At 45.8% G+C, this 15,873-nt stretch overlaps 1 protein-coding gene across 1 annotated transcript; it reads right to left on the reverse strand.

Annotated features, from left to right (window-relative positions):
- Positions 1-4,972: 4,972 nt before the first annotated feature.
- LOC311112130 (uncharacterized protein) lies at positions 4,973-6,500 on the reverse strand (the record flags this gene model as incomplete). The annotated part of the gene is made up of 2 exons (XM_084155107.1): positions 4,973-5,175; positions 5,348-6,500. 2 exons carry the CDS (start codon positions 6,498-6,500, stop codon positions 4,973-4,975), a joined length of 1,356 nt encoding a protein of 451 aa, XP_084011233.1.
- Positions 6,501-15,873: the final 9,373 nt, after the last annotated feature.

The raw sequence follows: 15,873 nt of genomic DNA on the forward strand, positions 1-15,873 counted from the left end.
CTGTCAATATGTTTTTGGAAGTGGCTCTGCATTTCTTGCATACATATCATATTTATTTAAGGATTATGACGACTTTCTAAAAGGACAAAGCTGTTTCTGTGTGCTCCCTTGTCTCCACTGTCACCACAACCCTCGATGCGTGCAAACAGAGCATCTACATCAGGGATGGGCAACTCCAGTCCTCGGGACCTGATTGGTGTTACACTTTTTCCCCAGCCCCAGCTAACATGTTTCACTCTAATAATCAAGTACTCATGGGTTTCAGTTTAGAATGCAATAAGTTTAATCAGCTGTGTTTGCTAGGGATGGGGAAAAAGTGTGACACCCCTCCGACCCCCAAGGACTGGAATTGTCCATCCCTGATCTATATGGTAGGACCAGTACCAGACCTGAATGAATGTGTCTGTTTTGAATATTCACGGAGACAGAATGATGTGGTTGATAGCAGAGACGTCATGCCCAAAGGGGGCACAGGGTCACTTGCCCCCTCAGATTTGTGATGTTTAAATGTGTCTTGTTATTTTTTCTCTGTCATACTACTAACCATGAGGTTGGCTTTAGCTAGCCCAGATAGGATCCCAATCTCCCCAGCTAATAACTACACTGAACAAAAATATAAACGCAACATGTAAAGTGTTTGTCCCATGTTTCATGAGCTGAAATAAAAATCCCAGAAATGTTCCATTCGCACACAAAAAGCTTATTTCTCTCAAATTGTGTACACAAATTTGTTTACATCCCTGTAAGCGAGCATTTCTCCTTTGCCAAGATAATCCATCCACCTGACAAATATGGCATATCAAGAAGCTGATTAAACAGCATGATAATTACACAGGTGCACCTTGTGCTGAGGACAATAAAATGCCACTCTAAAATGTGCAGTTTTGTCACACAACACAATGCACAGATGTTTCAAGTTTTGAGGCAGCGTGCAATTGGCTTACGGTCTGCAGGAATGTCCACCAGAGCTGTTGCCAGATACGTTTATGTTTATTTCTCAACCATAAGCCAAGGCGGCTTTAGAGAATTTGGCAGTACTTCTAACTGGCCTCACGACTTCAGACCACTTGTAAAGCAGCGTATGGGCGAGCTGTTGGCTGATGTCAATGTTGTGAATGCTCCATGGTGGCAGTGGGGTTATGGTATGGGCAGGCATAAGCTACGGACAATGAACACAATTGCATTTTATCGATGACAATTTGAATGCACAGAGATACCGTGGGATAGTGTACATGCACAAAGTGAGTTTGTAACATGTATATCATTCTTGCTTGTTGTTCTTTATAGTTACTACCATTGCCTATTGTAAGTTGCCTCTCTGTGTTTACTGTGTTGTGTAATACTCCGCAGGTAGCATTATGCCATTAATACAGCCCTTCCTTTGTTAATAGCGTTGTTGCTCTACTTGTGCTATCAGTTTTTGTGCATATTCATTACCCCTGTTATCTGTCCATTACAGGACCACTATCATTCCACTACCTTTCCATGTCCATTTCATCCGTGTGTGTCAATAAAGTATCCTTGAATGTAACTCTGAGGTTACCTTATTCCCCTCTTACCGGGGGAGGTGAAAGCGCAACCTGGTCTCAGAACATTTCGTATTATTCTGTATGTACAAAGCTGTGATCAAGTCAAAGGGTGGCTACTTTGAAGAATCTCAAATCTCAAATATATTTTGATATGTGTTACACGTTTTTGGTTACTTCATGATACCATATGTGTTATTTAATAGTTTTGATTTCTTCACTATTATTCTACAATGTAGAAAATACACAAGACACAGAGGAGGAGAAACTATCCAACACCCTGGGAGAGAGAACGAGTGACCTCAATCGAACTCACAGCCAGAAAGATGGGTTAGATACAGGAGAGGAAGAGTTACCCTGGATGCCATCACACCTGCTCCTGTGAGCAAGGAATGAGAGGGGAGGCTGAGCAAGAGGTCATAGTGATAGTGATTCACACCCAGAGAGAGACAGAAAACCCATACAACCTCTTGGCTGAGATTAACCACACAGAGGTGGAGGCAGAGGGCCTTCAGGGCTAGCCAGTCAGCCTTCCTGCTCTGATCCTCAAGTCAATTGTAGTTGACCTCATTCCGTCAGTAGAGGATGCCTGGTTGTTTTTTAAAAGTGCGTTCCTCTCCATCTTAAATAAGCATGCCCCATTCAAAACATTCGGAACTAAGAACAGATATAGCCCCTGGTTCACCCCAGACTTGACTGCCCTTGACCAGCACAAAAACATCCTGTGGCGTACTGCATTAGCATCGAACAGCCCCCGCGATATGCAACTTTTCAGGGAAGTCAGGAACAAATATACACAATCAGTTAGGAAAGCAAAAGGCTAGCTTTTTCAAACAGAAATTTGCATCATGTAGCACTAACTCCAAAAAGTTTTGGGACACTGTAAAGTCCATGGAGAATAAGAGCACCTCCTCCCAGCTACCCACTGCACTGAGGCTAGGAAACACTGTCACCACCGATAAATCTACTATAATCGAGAATTTCAATAAGCATTTTGCTACGGCTGGCCATGCTTTCCAACTGGCTACCCCTACCCCAGCCACCAGCTCTGCACCCTCCGCTGCAACTTGCCCATGCGCCCCCCACCCCCCCGGCTTCTCCTTTACTGAAATTCAGATAGCTGATGTTCTGAAAGAGCTGCAAAATCTGGACCCCTACAAATCAGCTGGGCTAGACAATCTAGACCCTTTCTTTCTAAAATTAGACGCAGAAATTGTAGCAACCCCTGTTACTAGCCTGTTCAAACTCTCTTTCGTATCTTCTGAGATCCCCAGAGATTGGAAAGCTGCCGCAGTCATCCCCCTCTTCAAAGGGGGTGACACTCTAGATCCAAACTGTTACAAACCTACATCCATCCTGCCCTGTCTTTCGAAAGTATTTGAAAGCCAAGTTAACAAACAGATCACCGACCATTTCGAATCCCACCGCTATGCAATCTGGTTTCCGAGCTGGTCATGGGTGCACCTCAGCCAAGCTCAAGGTCCTAAATGATATTATAACCGCGATCGATAAAAGACAGTACTGTGCAGCATTCTTCATCGACCTGGCCAAGGCTTTCGACTCTGTCAATCACCGCATTCTTATTGGCAGACAAATAGCCTTGGTTTCTCAAATGATTGCCTCGCCTGGTTCAACTACTACTTCTCAGATAGAGTTCAATGAGTCAAATCGGAGGGCCTGTTGTCTGGACCTCTGGCAGTCTCTATGGGGGTGCCACAGGGTTCAATTCTCGGCCGACTCTGTCCTCTGTGTATATCAATGATGTCGCTCTTGCTACTGGTGACTCTCAGATCCACCACTACGCAGACGACACCATTTTGTATACATATGGCCCTTCATTGGACACTGTGTTAACAAACCTCCAAATGATCTTCAATGCCATACAACACTCCTTCCGTATCCTCCAACTGCTCTTAAACGCTATTAAAACTTAATGCATGCTCTTCAATCGAACGCTGCTTGCACCCGCCCGCCCAACTAGAATCACTACTCTCGGCAGGTCTGACTTAGAATATGTGGACAACTACAAATACCTAGGTGTCTAGTTAGACCGTAAATTCTCCTTCTAGACTCACATTACGCATCTCCAATCCAAAGTTAAATCTAGAAGTGGCTTCTTATTTCACAACAAAGCCTCCTTCACTCATGCTGCCAAACATGCCCTCGTAAACTGACTATCCTACCGATCCTTGACTTCGGCGATATTATTTACAAAATAGCCTCCAACACTCTACTCAGCTAATTGGATGTAGTCTATCACAGTGCCATCCATTTTGTCAACAAAGCCCAATATACTACCTACCATTGTGACCTGTACGCTTTCGTTGGTTGGCCCTCACTACATATTTGTCGCCAATCCCACTGGCTCCAGGTCATCTATCCCCGCCTTATCTGAAGTCATTGGTCACCATAGCAACACCCACCCGTGGTATGCGCTCCTGCAGGTATATCACACCTCCTTTGGCCACCATTCCTTCCAGTTCTCTCCTGCTAATGACTGGAAAGAACTGCAAAAATCTCTGAAGCTGGAGACTCTTATCTCCCTCACTAACTTTAAGCATCAGTTGTCAGAGCAGCTTACCGATCACTGCACCTGTACACAGCCCATCTGTAATTAGCCCACCCAACTACCTCATCCCCATATTGTTATTTATTTTGCTAATTTGCACCCCAGTATCTCTACTTGAACATCATCTTCTGCACATCTATCACTCCAGTGTTAATACTAAATGTATTGCCTTACCTCCATAACTTATTACATTTGCAAACACTGTATATAGATTTTCTATTGTGTTATTGACTGTATGTTTTGTTTATCTCATGTGTAACTCTGTGTTGTTGTTGTTTTTATCGCACTGCTTTGCTTTATCTTGGCCAGGTCGCAGTTGTAAATGAGAACTTGTTCTCAACTGGCCTACCTGGTTATATAAAGTTGAAATAAAAAAATAAAACAAAATGTTTAATTCATATTCATTAAAGATATTTAGTCAAGACTTGAAAAGTGCCATTTATTTCAAATGATAATTATTCAGTGTCTGCAACCCTCAAGAACCAGGGTGAGTCTGGCTCCCCATTTTACTGGGCAAACACAACTTGCACATGGTCATAGACTAGGCCAAAACGTTAATCTTTTAACCTTGCTTAAATAAAACAATGCATTTTTAATAGTGAGAAAGAGTTGCGCTTTTCCTTTTATATTATGATTAAGGTTTTTGGTTGCACCTCGACTCAAAGTTGGTTGAGCGCCCTCCACTTTTTTGTCAAATAACACATAAAAAAAAAATGTAATAAGTAAATTATTAAAAGCATTAAAATTGGGATTGGGATGTTTCCCACTTATTTACACAACGTACTCCACAAAGTTTAGAGAAATGTTCTGAAATTAATTAAGAATTAAACAGAAGAAAATCAGAATTGAAGGCAACTATAATGCAAAAAAATTAATTTTAATGGTTCAATCCTGTTTCTGGTCTAATGAATAATGAATATTGTTCCTCCTCTTCCTTGTGGCAAGCGCAGCAGCACACTGCCCTCCAAAGCCTGCAAAAAAAACGCCGGACTGCCCCTTTCCTCGCCCTGCATGGAACATCTAGGGTCACGTCCTTGGTGACGTGTGGGGTGACGTCCAGGGTGACCACAGCAACATCCTCTGGAAAGGGACAAAAGCGGGACAGAATGTAAATAAATGCAATCCGAAGGTTCTAAACACTGGCCAGTTGAATTGGATCTTTTATTTCAGCTCATGAAACATGGGACCAACACTTTACATGTTATCATGACAAATGGCACCTGTCAGAGTGCTTTCTATAAGTCTTGCTCACCTGCTTGGATGTCAGATGGCAGAGTGGCGGAGACGGCCACCATGAGAGGCTTTTCTTCAGGTGTGACGTCCACAACCTCCAAGAGTGAAGAAGCCGGATATGCATCTGTGTTAGGGGTGAGGTCCAAAACCTCCAGCTGAGAACAAGCTGGGTCTGCATCTGTGTTAGGGGTGATGTCCACAACCTTCAGGTGGGTAGAAGCCGGGTCTGCCTCTGTGTAAGGGGTGATGTCCACAACTTCCAAGTGGGAAGAGACGGGTTCTGCCTCTGTGTTAGGTGTGACGAACACAATCTCCAAGTGGGAAGAGACGGGTTCTGCCACTTTGTTAGGGGTGATTTCCACAACCTCCAGGTGAGAAGAAGCCGGGTCTACCTCTGTATTAGGGGTGATGTCCACAACCTTACGGTGGGAAGAAGATGGGTTTGCCTCTTTGTTAGGGGTGAGGTCCAACACCTCCAGGTGAGAAGAAGCCGGGTCTGCCTCTGTGTTAGGGGTGATGTCGTCAACCTCCAGGTGGTAAGATACCGGGTCTGCCTCTGTGCTACGGCTTTTGTAAACAACCTCCAGGTGGGAAGAAGCCAGGTCTGCCTCTGTGTTAGGGGTGATGTCCACAACCTCTAGGTGGAAAGAAGCCGGGTCTGCCTCTGTGTTAGGGGTGATGTCCACAACCTCCAGGTGAGAAGAAGCCGAGTCTGTCTCTGTATTAGGGGTGATGTCCACAACCTCCAGGTGAGAAGAAGCCGAGTCTGCCTCTGTGTTAAGGGTGAAGTCCACAACCTCCAGGTGAGAAGAAGCCGGATCTGCCTCTGTTTTAGGGGTGATGTCCACAACCACTAGGTGGGAAGAAGCCGGGTGTGCCTCTGTGTTAGGTGTGATGTCCACAACCACTAGGTGGGAAGATGCCAGGTCTGACTCTGTGTTAAGGGTGATGTCCACAACCATCAGGTGGGAAGAATCCGGGTGTGCCTCTGTGATAGGGGTGATGTCCATAACCACTATGTGGGAAGAAGCCAGGACTGCCTCTCTGCTACGGGTGATGTCAACAACCTCTAGGTGGGGAGAAGCTGGGTCAAACTCTGTGTTAGGGGTGATTCCCTCAACCTCCAGGTGTGCAGAAGCCAGGTCTTTCTCTGTGTTAGGGATGATTTCCATAACCTCCAGGTGGGGAGAAGATGGGTCTGCCTCTGTGTTAGGGGTGATGTCCACAACCTCCAGGTAGGAAGTTGCTGGGTCTGCCTCTGTGATAGGGGACATGTCCACAAGCTCCAGGTGGAAAGAAGCTGGGTCTGCCTCTGTGTTAGGGATGATGTCCACAACCTCCAGGTGGGAAGAAGCTGGCTCTGCCTCTGTGTTAGGGGTGATGTCCACAACCTTCAGGTGGGAAGAAGCCGTGTCTGCCTCTTTGTTAGGGGTGATGTCCACAACCTCCAGGTGGGAAGAAGCCAGGTGAGCCTCTTTGTTAGGGTTGATGTCCACAACCTCTAGGTGAGAAGAAGTCGGGTCTGCCTCTGTGTTAGGGGTGATGTCCTCAACATCCAGGTGGTAAGATACCGGGTCTGCCTCTGTGTTAGGGGGGATGTCCACAACCTCCAGGTGAGAAGAAGCTGAGTCTGCCTCTGTGTTAGGGGTGATGTCCACAACCTCCAGGTGAGAAGAAGCTGGGTCTGCCTCTGTGTTATGGGGGATTTCCACAACCTCCAGGTGGGAAGAAGCCTGGTCTGCATCTGTGTTAGGGATGATGTCCACAACCTCCAGGTGGGAAGAAGCTGGCTCTGCCTCTGTGTTAGGGGTGATGTCCACAACCTTCAGGTGGGAAGAAGCCGTGTCTGCCTCTTTGTTAGGGGTGATGTCCACAACCTCCAGGTGGGAAGAAGCCAGGTGAGCCTCTTTGTTAGGGTTGATGTCCACAACCTCTAGGTGAGAAGAAGTCGGGTCTGCCTCTGTGTTAGGGGTGATGTCCTCAACATCCAGGTGGTAAGATACCGGGTCTGCCTCTGTGTTAGGGGGGATGTCCACAACCTCCAGGTGAGAAGAAGCTGAGTCTGCCTCTGTGTTAGGGGTGATGTCCACAACCTCCAGGTGAGAAGAAGCTGGGTCTGCCTCTGTGTTATGGGGGATTTCCACAACCTCCAGGTGGGAAGAAGCCTGGTCTGCATCTGTGTTAGGGGTGACAATTAAAATCCTGATTGGCTCTACTACTACAAGGCACCAGGATGCCATGACAAAAGGCATCTGTCAGAGTGCTCTCTATGAGTGCTACTCACCTGCTTGGATGTCAGCTGGTAGTGTGGCGGAGACGGCCACCACTAGGACAGGGGGAACTGGCAGGGTGTCTGCAGTAGGCTGCAGACACCCTGGAAGTAGCTCTTCACCTACTGGAAGTAGCTCTTCACCTCGTCCGCCACAAAGGCACAGACAGAGCTCATAAAAAAAGGGGTATTGATGTCATCCAGGGAGAAGGACTGGCGGATTCTCCGGAGGATCGACCTCACAGAGTCAAAAGCAGCAGCCCGGGAGAAAGGGGTGTGAGGAGAAGAGGCCTTCAACATGCTGGAGAGCTTCTCCCCTACGGCCACCACCATACTCACAGCCATCCCGCTTAGGAGGATGGGGTGATCTGAATGGCCTTCCTCTGGCTGAAGCCACAGGGCCAGGAGGATCCTGGGCACCAGCTCCACCACCACCTGGGATGGGCTGAGCAGGTTGCTACAGGGCTCATTAGACAGCTTTTCCAGAATGCTCCTCACAGCTCTCTCCACGATGCTGTGGACCTTAGGGTCGCTGAAATCAACAAAAAGCAGCAGAGAAAGCTAAACAATGTGCAATGTTCACACAGACAACAGTGCCCTAGTTTCTTTCTGCATAGCTCCAGATGTGTAGATGAATGGAGCAAGCCGTATACAGGGCAGTACATGGAACTCACATGTCAGCGCCAGCTGGTGAGGTGGGGTGCATAGAGCGGCGGAGCTTGCAGACAGCCTTGTGCTCCATGTCAATCATTTTTAGGCAGGTGTTTACTTCCCAGGTCTGCCGTAGGAAACAGGAAGTCCCATTAGTGTAATTTCACAACAGATATATTCGGCTGTACTAACTAGTTGTTGAAAGGCTAGAAAAGAGCTCACTGACTGATAGTCTAAGTCTCTAACTCTCATTCTCTTACCAGCCGAGCGAGTTCGTTCCCCTCCTCCAGGGTTTCCTTCCACACCCTTCAAATAAAACACAAAGCATTTCAACTTTCCTGGCTTCCTATTTTTTGTTGTTTATTTTACCCACACCTCCTGGAGTGCTGCTGGTGACAGAGAATGGCAGTGAAGGTGAGAGCTGACGTGGTACTCACCTCTCCCTAAGGGATTTTTTGCCCTGAGACACCAGCCAGTCGCTCATGTGCTCCATGGTGACATGGGGCGAGACCTGGCCTCGACTCTGGAGCAGCAGATAGTGGACCATGAGCTTCTTCTGCAAGATGAGGTAAGGTGTGAGACCGTGCCACTAAAGACCATATAATGTGCTTTCAGAAGGGCCTCTCGCAACATTTCACAACTGCTCATGTCTCACAATTTGCAAGTGATATTAAAAACTCTTATGACCATCTTCTCTAAACTGTCTTGAAAGAAAACTCTTGTTTTGGGATTAAATCTATCTATTTTTTTCTTTGGTTACTGTTTTTGTGGGATGAATCTTACCTGTTTATTGTAATATACTTCCTCCCAGCAGGCCTGCAGAGTCTGAAAATAAAGGCTGCTTCTACAGAATTCCTTTGAAGATAATTAAAATAATTATGCTTTATTAGGTACATTATGCACAGGCATTTACAGTATGCTAAAAGGAACATCTCCTAAGATTACCTTAGTGGGACCATAAGTGAACTCAGGAATGCTCCCAACCCTATCCATGGTCAGAGGGGGACGAAATGCAGCGCTATAGATATACGGGATGCTCTAGAGATAACAGGAATTACTTAAAGTCGCGAATGATCAATGCCTGTGGAGTCGTCCAATATGCTGAGCTGAGAATTGAGTTGTAGGCGATATTTGGTTATGTTTGGCGCAATATACATGTTTACATTCTATTGCCATGGAGAAACTGAGTTTCTAGAACCTGTTTTCTTCTATGTCTTTATTTCGTGAAAGATTAAGCTCTTTATTTTGTCATAATGTGTATATGAGGACGTTGGAGCCCGTTCCGATTCATGACGCGGTTATCAAGGTGCATGTTGCATAGACCTACTAATCCATCCTTGGCTTACAAGTTAAATTAAATTAGTATATATGCCTATACAAATCTATTGACCACATCCATTTAAATCAATGATTGTCAATTGAAAATGTGGTTGTTGTGTTATCCTGTTGTGCGTGTCAGGGGTCCTCTTAAGCACGTTATTCCAATATTTCCTAGCTCTGAATTGACGCAGGTTACACTTTTGCAAAACTACTCGGTTAAAAACAAGAGCATGAATGACAATAAAGGTATGACTTGAATAAATGTGTAGTAGTGTGATGTTGTTCCCCTATATTATGCACCAAATTGCACACAAGGACAGTTCAAGTAGGCCATGTCAAGAGGGGATGTTAATAAGTTAATAATAATAATAATAATAATAATAATAATAATAATAATAATAATAATAATTCAATGTGGTTTCTTTATTTAATTACAGCTGCATTGCTAATGTTATTTTTTGGTGTACAAACATTTTTATCTATCTATATTGTAAATACACCTAATTGTAAAAGTTTTCTATATTTTGGTTTGGTCCATCGCGGGTTATCTGTATTTATGTACCCTCTTATTGTTCTCTTTTGCCTGACCTTCAACTAGCAAGGTATGTTGTCCTTGGCGCCGTAATTTGTTAATATAAAACTATGGTAAAGTTACACAAAGTGCTGTTACGCAACTATAGGTTTTGTTACGGGAGTATTTGGGGCAGTGTTTGAGTGAGTTTCTATGTGCTCACGCAGGTGCCCGAGAGCTGTGGCTGCACCAAGGGCTAAGCTATTGTGTGTTGTCTCTTCGTGTGCAGGTATGTCTTTTATTTTGTCAGAATTATGTTGTATATCATTTTACTTGTATTGTATAGTGTGTTGTTAGGCACTGAATGTGTGCATGCAGCACCTGTTCTCTTTTGCCTGACCTTCAACTAGCAAGATGCCCGAGAGCTGTGGCTGCACCAAGAGCTAACATATTGTGTGTTGTCTCTTCGTGTGCAGGTCGAATAAAAATTATCCAACCGTCAGAATTCCAGTTGTGGCAGTGTCCTAATTAAAAGTACACAACGCAGAACGAACCACGCTACAAACTGGTGCAGTGACCTGCCGACTGGTCAGCTCAAGCCGACCGCGGGAGCTGTGCATGTGGATGAGGTGCAGGACCTGCGCATGCGAATTTGTTGATGGTTTACTGTAAGTTAATATATACTGTAAACAGTGAAAGTGAATGTAGCAAATTCATTAGATACAGGTATTCGTGCTTATTTGTATGTTTTGAATGAATTTGTTTATTGCCATAATTTTTTGGGGGGGTCTTTGAATGCACTAAATTACATTGTATTTTAGTGCTCTGTTGAGCCATGGAAGATTCTTTAGTCCATAAGATGTGTTATGCTGGGGATTTTAGTGTGGGTAGAGGGAGGGGTGTCCTTCCATTTACACCAATTGTACAGTCAGCTCCTGGGAGTAGAGCGTTTGCTAGTCCTGAGTTTGCAAGCACTGGGAGGGGTAGGCTGTTTATTCCACCTGACCAGGGTATCCCACCTCTGTCTTTTGATGTACCATCATCCACAGTACTCGGTGATAATGGGACGCCTCCGAGTCAGCTTAGTGACCTTATTAAGCAGATTGGTTCAGAGATAGCAGAATCTATCAGAGCGAGTTTACTGCAGCCTGGGGTTTCCAGTCTTTCTCCTCCCCGTCCCCCTCACCAACCCCACCAGTTTCCCCTGCCTGAGCAGTGTGGGTCAACCTTTATTGATGTGTCCAAGCTGAATCTGATTGTGAAGTCAGATGTTAGTGCTCCACCTCTTTTTAGGGGTGATGGCTCAGATAAGTACTCTGTCCTGGAGTGGGAGGAGTTAATGGGAGTCTACCTAGAGAAGAGGGGTTACACTGGGTCTGGGAATGTTGGGGAGGTGATGTCTAGGCTCATGGGGAGGGCACGGGATGTGACCAAAGTCTGGATGCGTAACAACCTTGTTGTCACAGATGTTAAGGCGGTGTTCAGTGTTTTCAAGCAACACTCTGGGGATACTGTCTGCTCAGGTATGCCATTAGCTGATTTCTATTCAATCAAACCATATGCTAATGAATGTCCAATAGATTTCTGGATTAGGCTTAACAAAGCTGCAGAGGCAGCCGAACAGTACCTTGTGAGTGAGGGCAGGACCTTACCCAATCAGTGCTCAGAGTTGGCAGTCATGTTTGTACGCAACTGTCCTGATAAAGAGTTGGCCCAAGTGTTCAAGAGCAAACCCATTCGTGACTGGACAGCCAGTGAGGTACAGGATCGGTTGGATGAACTGTTAAGGGAACGTAAAGCATGTAGAACACAACTTTCACAGCAGGTGGCTGCCGTTTTTGACTGCCCTCAGGAGGGAGTGAGTCCTGTGAAAATACCTAATGTGTCATCTTTTTCTCAATGTGGCCGTGAACCAGACCAGGCACCATCTGTTTCTGAGGGTGGGACATTAAAGAAAGTTTTGACTTTGTTAGAGAAGGCTCTGGTCAGCAATACTCAGCAATACTCAGTCTGTGAGTGGCACAGTGGTCTAAGGCTGTGCCACTAGAGATCCTGGTTCGAATCCAGGCTCTGTCGTAGCCGGGAGACCCATGGGGCGGCGCACAATTGGCCCAGCGTCGTCTAGGGTAGAGGAAGGAATAGCTGGCAGGGGATGTAGCTCAGTTCGTAGAGCATGGCGTTTGCAACGCCAGGGTTGTGGGTTCGATTCCCATGGGGGGTATGAAAAAAAAAAAAAGTAATGTATGCGCTAACTGTAAGTCGCTCTGGATAAGAGCGTCTGCTAAATGACTTAAAAATGTTAAATGTAGAGGGCCCCGTAAACAGTTCCACAAACGTCAGCGTGAGTGCACTGTCTGTGGAAGCACTAATCACTGGACCAAAGCTCACTGTCAGATGCACCAGCTGTGCTTCAAGTGCTTCTCTCCGGGCCACATGAGCTTTGACTGTAGTGAGGCTGGGCAGCGACAGAGCCCTGGATGTGGACAGACTGGCAGGTCTCGGGAAAACTAGAAAGCCTCCATTCTGAGGAGGGCAATGTGGGGCATTCTTATTTTTCCTCCACTGATGATGATATCCAATCTGTTTATTCTTACTTTTGTGAGTCAGTACCCAAGAACAACACAGTAATTTTTCAGAACACAATGAGAGTTACTCAGAATGACAGTTTGTTTCACACCACCGTGCTAGTACAGGATAAAGTTGAGCTGAAGGGGATGTTAGATAGTGGGTCCATGGCTACTACTCTGCGTGCAGATATTGTACCTCGGTTGAGGGAGGCAGGAGTGGTAGAGGGGAACTTTCTAGCTCCTTCAGACATCATCCTGGTGGGTTGTGGTGGGAAGCAAACTAGCCCAGTGGGCATGTGTGACTTAAAAATTCAGCTTTATGGCTTCAGTTATGTAGTCCCAGTGCTTATTGTTGATGGGCAGGTTGATGAACTCATTGTGTGCACTAATATGTTGAAGTCTCTGATTAGACAGTTCAAATAAAATGACAGCTACTGGCGGGTGGCGGGTACACCAGGTTCCTCTAGCCAGTGTGATGTCAAATCTGGAGAGATGGAGAGGAGACTCCATCCCAGATAAAGTGGGCACCATTAAGTTGAAGAGAGCAGTAACGCTCCAACCAATGAGTGAGCATCTGGTGTGGGGCCGCCTACCCCTAAAGACAAAACTCTCTGTGGGCAGTACTGTTGTTGTCGAGCCCAGCACGTGTCGTTGTGTGAATCGACACATACTAGTGGGGAGAGTAGTTACGCCTCTGTGGGGGGATGGATGGCTCCCTGTGAAAATTGTGAATCCAACAACATCGCCAGTTACCCTGAGACGAAATGCTAACGTGGCGGATGTGTACCCTTACATTGCTTTGGAGGATTTTGATGATGTCAAGCAGCAAGCAGCTTATCAGAATGTGGCAAAGGCTCAATGTGACAGATCACATGGCAGTCTGACAGCTAAGAGTTCAGTTGGTGGCAGTGTAGTTAATGGCAACAGTACACTGAGCAATCTTGGACTTCAAGGCCTGTCTGTTGAGGAGTGTCCAGTTTCACAGTTCTGGAAAGATAAACTTGTCAACTTAATTGGGAAGTATGACACAGTGTTCTCTAGACATAGCCTAGATTGTGGCGAAGCAAAGGAGTTCTGCCATCGCATACGGCTGACTGATGACCGCCCATTTCGATTACCTTATCGTAGGCTGTCTCCAGCTCATTACCAAAAACTCAGGGAAACACTGGATGATATGGAGGAATAGCAAATCGTCAGAAAATCCAGCAGCGAGTATGCCTCACCATTGGTGCTGGTATGGAAAAAGAATGGGGACTTGCGCCTATGTACTGACTTCAGGTGGTTAAATGCCCGCACAGTAAAGGATGCTCATCCCCTGCCTCATCAGGCTGATGTACTGGCCGCGCTGGGAGGTAATGCCTTCTTCAGCACAATGGATTTGACGTCAGGGTATTACAACGTGCCACTGCATGAAGAGGACAAGAAATACACTGCCTTTTCCTCCCCTTTAGGTCTGCACGAGTACAATCGGTTACTTCAACAGCCCGGCTACTTTTATGAGAATGATGCTGACCATCTTTGGTGACCAAAACGTTCTAAGTCTCCTTTGTTACTTGGATGATCTGATGGTTTTTGCTAAGACGGAGGAAGAGAGTCTGCAGAGACTTGAGATGGTTTTTCAGCAGTTGCAGGAGCACAACCTTAAACTGTCTCCGTCTAAGTGCAAGTTTCTGAGGAGGTCTGTTAAGTTTTTGGGCCACATCATTTCTCAGGAGGGTGTAGCCACTGACCCTGCTAAAGTTCAAACCATTTTGAATGTGACTGAGAGTGAGATAATGGAAGCTGATGGTGTCACACCGTCTCCTATCAAAATAGGTTCTTTCCTTGGTATGGTAGTATACTATCAGCACTACATTGAGAATTGTTCCATGGTTGCTAGGCCATTGTTTCAGCTAACTACAGGTCAGAAGAAGCCTAGGAGAGGCAAGGGTAAAAAGAGGCCTGGTCCCCCTCGCAGGCTCACTGCTGCAGACTGGACTGCCGAATGTTGACTCGCTTTTGAAGCTTTGAAATCAGCACTAGTTGACCAGGCACTGCTGGTTCATCCAGATTTTTCTTAGCCATTTCTACTTTCCATGGATGCATCTACTAGTGGTTTGGGAGCTGTAATATCACAAGTGCAAGATGGGAAGGACATAGCCAGGCCGATAGCTTTTGCTAGTAAATCTCTTAATCATGCACAATCCAAGTATCCTGCTCACCGGCTGGAATTTCTAGCCATGAAATGGGCCATTCATGATAAATTCAGCCATTGGCTGCGAGGGCATAAGTTTACTGTGTGGACCGACAACAATCCACTCAAATATATTCTTACAAAGCCGAGACGATGCATGCGAGCAGAGATGGGTTGCAAAGCTGGCACCCTTTGAGTGGCGCAGTGGTCTAAGGCACTGCATCGCAGTGCTAGCTGTGCCACTAGAGATTCTGGTTTGAATCCAGGCTCTGTCGTAGCCGGCCGCGACCGGGAGACCCATGGGGCGCCGCACAATTGGCCCAGTGTCGTCCAGGGTAGGGGAGGGAATGGCCGGCAGGGATGTTGCTCAGTTGGTAGAGCATGGCGTTTGCAACGCCAGGGTTGTGGGTTCGATTCCCACGGGGGGCCAGTATGAAAAATAAAAATGATGTATGCACTCACTAACTGTAAGTCGCTCTGGATAAGAGCGTCTGCTAAATGACAAAAAAATGTAAAATAAAAATGATATCCAGTACATACAGTGGGGAGAACAAGTATTTGATACACTGCCGATTTTGCAGGTTTTCCTACTTACAAAGCATGTAGAGGTCTGTAATTTTTATCATACGTACACTTCAACTGTGAGAGACGGAATGTAAAACAAAAATCCAGAAAATCACATTGTATGATTTTTAAGTAATTAATTTGCATTTTATTGCATGACATAAGTATTTGATACATCAGAAAAGCAGAACTTATTATTTGGTACAGAAACCTTTGTTTGCAATTACAGAGATCATACGTTTCCTGTAGGTCTTGACCAGGTTTGCACACACTGCAGCAGGGATTTTGGCCCGCTCCTCCATACAGACCTTCTCCAGATCCTTCAGGTTTCGGGGCTGAGATCCCCAAAGCCTACAAGAATTCTGATAGTGAAACTCCACTCAGCTGGGATGGTGCTGTGCCTGATGTTGTTAACTTGGTTGAAGATGCTTTGTCAGTCTGGTCTGTGACAATCTACCAGGATTCTGATCAGTCGTCTGACACTACTAGC

This window comes from Coregonus lavaretus (genome assembly GCF_964263955.1).
Source record: "Coregonus lavaretus genome assembly, chromosome: 38".
Taxonomy (NCBI): domain Eukaryota; kingdom Metazoa; phylum Chordata; class Actinopteri; order Salmoniformes; family Salmonidae; genus Coregonus; species Coregonus lavaretus.